This window comes from Anguilla anguilla, chromosome 1 (genome assembly GCF_013347855.1).
Source record: "Anguilla anguilla isolate fAngAng1 chromosome 1, fAngAng1.pri, whole genome shotgun sequence".
NCBI classification, from domain to species: Eukaryota; Metazoa; Chordata; class Actinopteri; order Anguilliformes; family Anguillidae; genus Anguilla; species Anguilla anguilla.
This window is the reverse complement of record NC_049201.1, coordinates 68864461-68872476: the sequence shown is the minus strand read 5'-3', so window position 1 is coordinate 68872476 and position 8016 is coordinate 68864461. Positions and strand designations below refer to the sequence as shown.

At 43.9% G+C, this 8016-nt stretch overlaps 1 protein-coding gene across 1 annotated transcript; it reads right to left on the bottom strand.

Annotated features, from left to right (window-relative positions):
- Nucleotides 1–1254: 1254 nt before the first annotated feature.
- Nucleotides 1255–7988, bottom strand: LOC118235177 (zinc finger BED domain-containing protein 1-like). The gene is made up of 5 exons (XM_035432293.1): nucleotides 6753–7988; nucleotides 3922–4907; nucleotides 2451–2547; nucleotides 2151–2323; nucleotides 1255–1769 (listed from the first exon to the last, which is right to left on the bottom strand). The coding sequence occupies exons 1-2, from the start codon at nucleotides 7791–7793 to the stop codon at nucleotides 3930–3932; spliced, it is 2019 nt and encodes a 672-aa protein (XP_035288184.1). The 5' UTR covers nucleotides 7794–7988; the 3' UTR covers nucleotides 1255–1769; nucleotides 2151–2323; nucleotides 2451–2547; nucleotides 3922–3929.
- Between the last annotated feature and the right edge of the window lie 28 nt (nucleotides 7989–8016).

Sequence of the window (8016 nt, the reverse complement as noted above, 5' to 3'; positions counted from 1 at the left end):
CGAAGCCAGAATGACTGCAGTAATAGAGCATCCTGGGATATGTAGTTGTAATAAGCATGATCTCAGATTGCAGGTTATTGGAGTTTCATTGCCTGCAAAACTAAAAAAATTTTTACCACACTTTTCCAGATCTCAGGTTCTGCATTTCACCACGCTTTAGGCTCATTGCAAGTTTTTTTGACACTGCCTCTTGCACCATATGCCATTGCTTATTGAATTTGCTGTGTACATTTTTTAACCCCCAATGGATGGACATTAGTTATATTGGTAATATCAACCATTTATTTTTCAAGTCAGATTTCCTTGATGCCTTAATTATGGCTTACATACAAAGCAAAGGAAGTTCAAATTTCGAAATTATGGCACGGCAGTGATGCAGTGCAATTAGATAAGCCACTGTTTCTCACTCCCCAGTCAAAAAGGGTGACCTGCAAAGTATGCACTGGAGTATACTTCACACGCAAGTGCTGCAGACAAACTACAGGCACCCCAGTGAAACTTATCCAAGAATTTTAGGAGAAACTTTCCCCTTAAATCAGTCCCTTTGCCCCTCAATATATTTGTCCCTTATTCATGTGCACAGCCTCACTCAGCCCAACTCCCAGATACCATTTTTTTTTTGTTTTCTTGTGGCCACTTGTGTACTGTAGTACAAACTGGACCCAAATTTTGCAAGTATATATCCTCAAACCAACTGTCAATCTCCATTTACACCTTGGCCTTTTTTGACCTCGCTCTCATGCTCTGTCCTTAACATTTTGTGACAAATTTAAGACAGTATTGTATTTTTCTGTTACTGTCCTTGGCAGCTGAATTTGAAACAATGTTGTAAATGCATTACTTAAAGCTAAAGACAAAATACATTCACTTTTACATTCAGTGGAGTACTCTGTGAAAATAACTCCCCTGTGAAAATGAGCACTGACAGAAAAGGAAAGGCTCAACAGAAGAGGCTGTAATTTTGTGTGAAAGTAAAATTGTGTGTGGTGGTGTATCTGTAACTAGATCAGTTCTTGTACAGAAGGAAATGTGGTGTTGAATTAGAACAGGGTTGTTTATTACTGGATTTAAATGGTTTGTTTGTCAATTAAGGCAATAAAAATGCCATTCACAATAAACTTGAGCACGTCAAAGTCTTTTCCTCTGTATTGCATATATGCAAGGCACACCTGCCAGGATACCTTTCACCCTTTCTTTAAACCTGCAAGAACTGTAAAATGTCACATTTTAAAATAATCCCAGAAAGTCAAAATATACTTATGCAAAATTGATTTAATGATAAAAAAAAACTAATTTACAACTCAACGTCAGGAAGGACTGACATATATAAAAAGCAGTTATCACAGTGAATACTGCAATTCTCTCATTCTTATTGTCCCTCCTTCAGCCCCAATGCCTTCTTTTCACCTCCATTCATTACATTTTTATATTACATCACTGCCATTTAACAGATGCTGTCATCAAGAGTGAGTTACACAACTTCACTATTTTTTAAATCTTCTTTTACAGTGTCTATTTATACAGCTGGATATATACTGACGCAATTCAGGTACCTTGCTCAAGGGTACAACGGCAGTACGCCTACGTAGGAATCCAAGTTCGAACCTGAACCTTTTTGGTTGCCGGCCCAGTTTCTATCCCCTTTGTACTACATTGCTGCCCATCCCTAATCCTCCCCTTTTGTGTCTCTTTACACTGCACCCGGACTTCCATCTGACTGCTCCGCTCCCTTCTGTTTGTGTTCCGATACGCAGGAGCAAGATAGCCGCCTGTAAGTGAAGAAATGCGGAGGGGATCAGTGTGTCTACTTCAGTGGATCACCTTACAATAACACAAGCACCAAACAGTCCTCCATCTCCCAGTTCTAGTTTGACACATCAAGCCAACAGAATCCAGACACAAACACGACCTGAGAAAACATATTTTACAAGCTGGAATTAAGACTTATTTTTAAATTTCTTTTCTTCACTCACTGGGTCTTGGGTATGGATTTTAAAATAAACTCTTTGGAATCCAGCCAGTTTTAATTGTCACGAATGTCATCTCCATCCCCATGGATGCGATTTAAGGAAAACAACAGCATGGGTTCCCTACCGAACTAGAGAGGCGTATATGCCAGAGCAGAGCAGTTGCTGGGATGGGAAACTCACCTCTCCTGCTGGCTAGTATGCCTGGGTCTTCAGCGCCGGTGGTACCCAGATACCAAAGTATGGCATATGTTTAGTATCTCTCCCCATTCACCCCTCAGGGAGGCACTGCCCTCCTGGGTCTGCATTGTATGCACAGTGTGGAGTGTGAGAGCATCGGCTAGTGTGCGGCTGCACTGCACAGTGGAGCAGAGAAAGAGAAACGAGATGAGAAACTCAAAGACCAACGAGGACGAAACGTGAGGACCAAACACGAGAACCCACGAACAGGTTTGCAGATTACAGCAGGGATCTCAAACTCACATTCTGGAGGGCTGCAGTGTCTGCTGGAGTCGAAAGCTGATTTGATGGGAGAGAAGAGCACAGACAAAGGAGACGATCACTCACAGATGATCACTCACTGCTGATGACATCTCCATGGCCTCGCCCCCAGAGTGGGAGTGGGGTCCAGCAGCACAGAGAGAGAGAAAGGGAGAGGAGGGAGAGAGGGAGATGGAGAGAGAGAAATCAAGCAACATACCATGAGATGTTCACCACCAGACAGGGTATAGGACCATCAGAGGACACAGAAACCATTGTACAAGAGGTACAAACTACAGGCTCACTCATTTTTGGTTCACAAAATCTGAACATTAGAAATAAAAAGTGTGATGTAATGTGATGTTCCTCGCTTCAACAGGGAATGGAGTCCTTCCATAAAACACTGCGCTTGGCATGTTTCACATTTTCAACCATGCACTAAAACCTCTGTTCCCGAATTACATTGTATTATGAAGGAAACGTGTGGTACATTTTTTCAGTTGTGTACTTGAACAAAATTATTTTACCGATATCTATCACTTTACATGTTTTAAAGGCATACTATGCAGGATTTTTACCTTGAAAATATTAAATATTAAAAAACCATGCCAAGGCATGTCTGTAATGCACTGACGATCCCTGTCTTTGCATACTTTCACAAAATTTGTGCACCTGCACTTGTCATTTTAAAATGTGTTTGGGACGATGAGGTGGGTGAGGCTACAGTGCCTGTTGTTCAGGATCATGAGCGTTTGTTGCTAGCTAGCTAGTCACTGTAATGGCCCAGATACAGCAAAGCAAAAAGACACGCAGACAGGACGTGTTCAAGTACAAGAATTAACCTTGGAATTGCTTTTCCTCCGTGGCGTCAGCTGAAGTTCACCAAGGGGACAAAAATCGACAGAGAGTTGGCTTGTTTTCTGTTGGACCTGTAAGTAATGTTACACCTTGCTATCCAACTTGGGTTGCCAGACGTCAGGTTTTATACTGAAATGTCCAGTTTGAGGACCCAATCGGACAATGTAATGTTTTTATTATTCGCCGCTAGTTCTTAATACATTTTTGTGTCTGTGACTCGGTCGGTACTCAGGAGCAAGCGGGCGGGGTTAAAGACTGAGGAAGACGCTTCTTTGACTATAAACACAGGACCACAGTAAGGCTAAAAAATCTTGCATTGTATGCCTTTAAATATGCTTTATATTTCAGTAAAACATTAGGGGATTCATACACAAAAACACTATTGTTTAAAAAAAGAAATTATTAACAGCATACTGGTTGGCCAAGGGAAACTTCATCAGGCTAACCACAGGCTAACACATACACTCCTGGGCAAAAAAATGGACCAAGCCCAAAAAGGCAAAATATTAACAATTAAGGAGTGTAATTAGGCCTTTCCCATCGACATAAAATCACATCATCATCAATCACGCAATGCAATGTGAACAAACAGTGATCGACGAGCCCGTCGGCTTACATTAACACTTATGCCAAATTTCTGTCCAAAAAGACCAGCATGTTGACCTTATCCGGCGTGAGCTGCGCACGGGACGAAATGACCACGTTCCCTGCCGGACTGAAAAGTCGCTCCGGGGCCGTACTTGTCGCGCAAATGCACAGATATCTGCGTGCGAGTTGTGACAACGTTGGGTATCGATGTTCATTGAGCTGCCACCACTGCAGTGGATCAGAATCCCCCTCTATCACGGGCTCCATTAAATACGCTCCAATCTCTGCTTTCGCCAGTTCATCCACACTTGAAGCAGCAGCTGTAGTCCTTTTCCCCAGCAGACTTCCCAGAGTCCTCATCTTTTTTGCAGGGGGCTGCTCCGCTGATGTGTCCTCGCCCCCCGCTTCTATCCTGTGCTCCTCCTTCACCCTGATGCCCGCTTGTCGCTCACTCCTGTTCTCCTCCTTCACCGCGACGGCTGCTTGTCCCTCTCTCGTGTCCTCCTCCTCCTGCTCCTCCTCCTCCTCCTCCTTCACCCTGACGGCCACTTGTCTCCCTCTCCGAAGCGCGGCGATCTCTCCCGCGATCACCTGCTTCAGTTCATCTGACGCTTCAAAGGTGCCGCCGTAGCGGGGATCCACGCAGGTGCATTTACGCAGCAGAAGACGCGCGGCCTCGTCGGCGTATTTCCCGTCCAGCTTGCGCACGATCGCCGCCTTAATTTCGGCTGTCAGCGCGACGTCGTCGTCCGACGGGGCCATTACATCCTCTCGTATCAGGCTCAGCATGGGGATCACAGAGGAGCTGGTGACGTGGGTCTCTCCTGAGAGGACGCTTGTGAACTCCGCCACCGGTTTCAGTGCCTCGTTCACAGCTGTAAGCATGTCAGTGTCCTGCCGCCTCAACGTAAGAGAGGCTTTAGGGTCGTCCGCTAAAACATTTTGTATGGCCTGCTTCTGTTCAATTATTCTAGCGACCATCTCTTGCTTGCTTCCCCAGCCAGTAGCACAGTCCTGTCAAACATGGACACAAGAGTAGAAAATAAAATTTTTGTGTTTATGTGCTATGCTCTCAATAAAAAGCTGTTAAATTACCGAGTAGCCTACTAGCCTACCACAGCTATAATTAAATGATACGGCTTAGTATTTTAGACCCTAGCCCACATGTTGAGATATTCTGGGATGATCGCTAAAAGTAGAGACCATCTCCAGACATGGTTCCAATAGGATTTTTGCAGCCTTCAAAAAACAAAGATAAATGCAATTTTTTTTTAACTGGAGGCTCACAGCATATTCATTCCTGCCTCAAGTTTTTTTCAGTTATTCAGAAATTGTTTTGAACAAGCGCAATGTTCTTTTTGAGTCGGAACTATTTTCCTCAATCTAAGCACTACCGCCCAACCAGTTGCAAACTAGCCAAACGACTTAAGAGTTTTAGTCTAGCCAACTACAAGTCAGCAAATGGGTCGCAACTACCAAGTGAATTTCTCAACACTGGTCAAGATTCAAGGACAATCAAACTGAAGTGGCTGATGGCAGGGTATAATATAAATAGGCCACATTCCAGAATATTGGTGAAACGGCCCATTGTTTCGCTTTTCCCCCTCAATGAAGTGTCTCGTGCACAAAGTTTACTCCTTTTTGGAGGGTAAAAATTACTGTACTATTACTGACACTGAACACATCACAAACACAGCTTGGCTAGGTAAATATGACTTTTAGTTAATAAGATAACATGTTAAGCAAAAAAGGAATATGTATCAAGGACGTGATCAGGATAGCATGAAAATGTCTCTGAAGGGGATTGTGGTGCCCAGAAAAGCAGTAATTTCCTGCTGGGAGTTGTCAGGGGGAAAATCATCTGTAGCAGGTCACAGTTGCACGGAAGTATCCAGGTGTCCTGTGCCTCCTGGAAAACAGTACTCTGCCATTGGGGAGACGTAGTAGTTCTAATAGCCCTGACTATGCAGATGGACAGTTTGCACCACCATGCCTCTCTGCTTTCCAGGGTTACACGCCAAAATTGTTCTTCCAAGGAGCACGTGTTCCAAAGTTGAAAAATATAGGAGCACATTAATGCATCCCAAATAGTAGATTTGCTCCTAAATTATTTGTTCCACACATCAATTTTCACGAGCAAATGCTCCTAAAATGGTAGCACTGTAGAAACCCGCTTTCGGCGTTCATCAAAACCAAATGTAACCTCGTCTGACATGCAATCGCCGTGGTGGGAATTAATCGTGCTACAAACTAAATGTTTTAGCAAAAAATGTAAAAAAATTAAAATAAAAAGAAATTAAAAAAGCTAATGGTACGGTAGCTAACCAGGTTACTTCAGCTGGACGCTAACAGGCTGCAAGCTAGCGACAGATGAGCAGATCAGTAAACAAACGAGCAACTACGCCCCCCACAGCTCTAAGCGATGTAGTCAGGATTAGAGCCGGAATAATGCAACTGACCAAGCCCGTAACTTTTGATACAATGTTGTGTTTGCGACCAATTTTTTCAGTAGGACGTAGCTAGTAAGACACGTATGGCTGACATTATAGTGAGCTTCCCGTTTTCGAAAAATGCATTTATCATGGATCCTAATGCTGCAAATATTGCCCCAATGTATTCCTTTTGAATGGAGGATAGATGCAGCAAGAGAGTAACACCAAACTCAAACTGAAGCGATAAGCGAAATTATAGCCTCAATTCTTCGCGATCATCCCAGAATATGCGAAAATACGGCCTAGGGTCAATAACACCGAACCCATCCTTTAACGAAGTAAAATAACGCAAGCGTAAATACAATATTGTAAACAGAATGCATCATATTTGCATCACGTACGTTCGATTGACGACAATCGCACTTACTGTGATTAGGCTGTGTTGTGGAAGTCCCAGCTCTGCCTGTGCTTTTATCAGCGCACGCTTTCGCCGCCAGCTGTGCGAGAACGCACCGGCGATAGAGCGGCAAAGACCGAACACCCTATCTGTCCTCCGTTTCTGGGCCTGGATAGATAGATTAACAGCGAGATCAACGTTGCGCCCGAAACAAGTGACCAATGGCCAGCCAAGGTCTTTTGCTGCAGCCATTAGGTTGGGTGCGTTGTCAATTGTTATCCCCGAGATTCTGCTGTCTTCCAGCCCCCATTCACAAACTGCCTCGCGCAGCCAAGCGCAAATATTGCTGGCGGTGTGATCTGATGGAAAAAAACACGTCTCCAGGCACTTAGTTTGAAGCTTCCAGTCACGTGTGATAAAATGAACAGTGAGGGACATGTAGGTGGTCATGCCAACAGACGACCACATATCGGTGGTGAGAGCATAGTATTCCGCATGTGACAACAAGCAAAGCACATCCTGGCGAATCTGGTCGTATAACTCAGGAATTGCTTTGTCGGCAAAGAAATTTCTACAAGGCGGTTCATAATGTGGATTAAAAGTTTTCAGTAAATCTCTGAATGCCGGTTTTTCCACAGTTCGGAAAGGTAGCATTTCCTTAACGAGGAATCTTGTAACCGCGCTTGTGCACAAATTCCATCTGTGACTGTCTTTGTCGCACTTGCTACTCCTAGTAAATGGGCCGGTGGTTTGTGTGACTGCTGTAGTTCGCGGAAACCTCGGCTGGTCAGCAGATACCGGTAGTCTTGAGGCATTGAGAGGGTGGTTGTTTTTAAGGTGAGTTCGGAGATTTGAAGTGTTCCCGCCTTTTGCTGCAACGCTCTTCATGCACAGTTTGCAGATGGGAGTATCAGTGTCAAGTGGGTCACCATTCTCATCTCCAACGAATCCAAAGCACTGCCAAATTGATGAGTTCGCACCTTTCTTTGAGACTAAACTTTCGGAATCAGCGTTCGCCATTTTTCTGGCTACTATGACCTCACGTGACGCATTTGCGATTGATGCATGCATACAATTGATTGAATCAGACCTGTATTGTGTTTTTAAATCTGTGGCAAATATGCTAAACCAGTAAAAGTACACCGAGAAAAAATACCACGGTATACGGTATGATCGGTAGCCAATACAATCATGCCTAATTCAATCCGGAGCTGCTGCTGCTTCTGATTTCTTGTTTATTGCATAGTCTATGGTTTATTGACGGACTTTAAACCAACGGAAAGGTGTATACCGC

Coding starts and splice junctions, on each gene's coding strand:
- LOC118235177 (XM_035432293.1), bottom strand. CDS start 7,793: ATGCATGCATCAATCGCAAATGCGTCACGTGAGGTCATAGTAGCCAGA. Junction 4,908..6,752: donor CACAACACAGCCTAATCACA/GTAAGTGCGATT, acceptor CATGTTTGACAG/GACTGTGCTACTGGCTGGGG.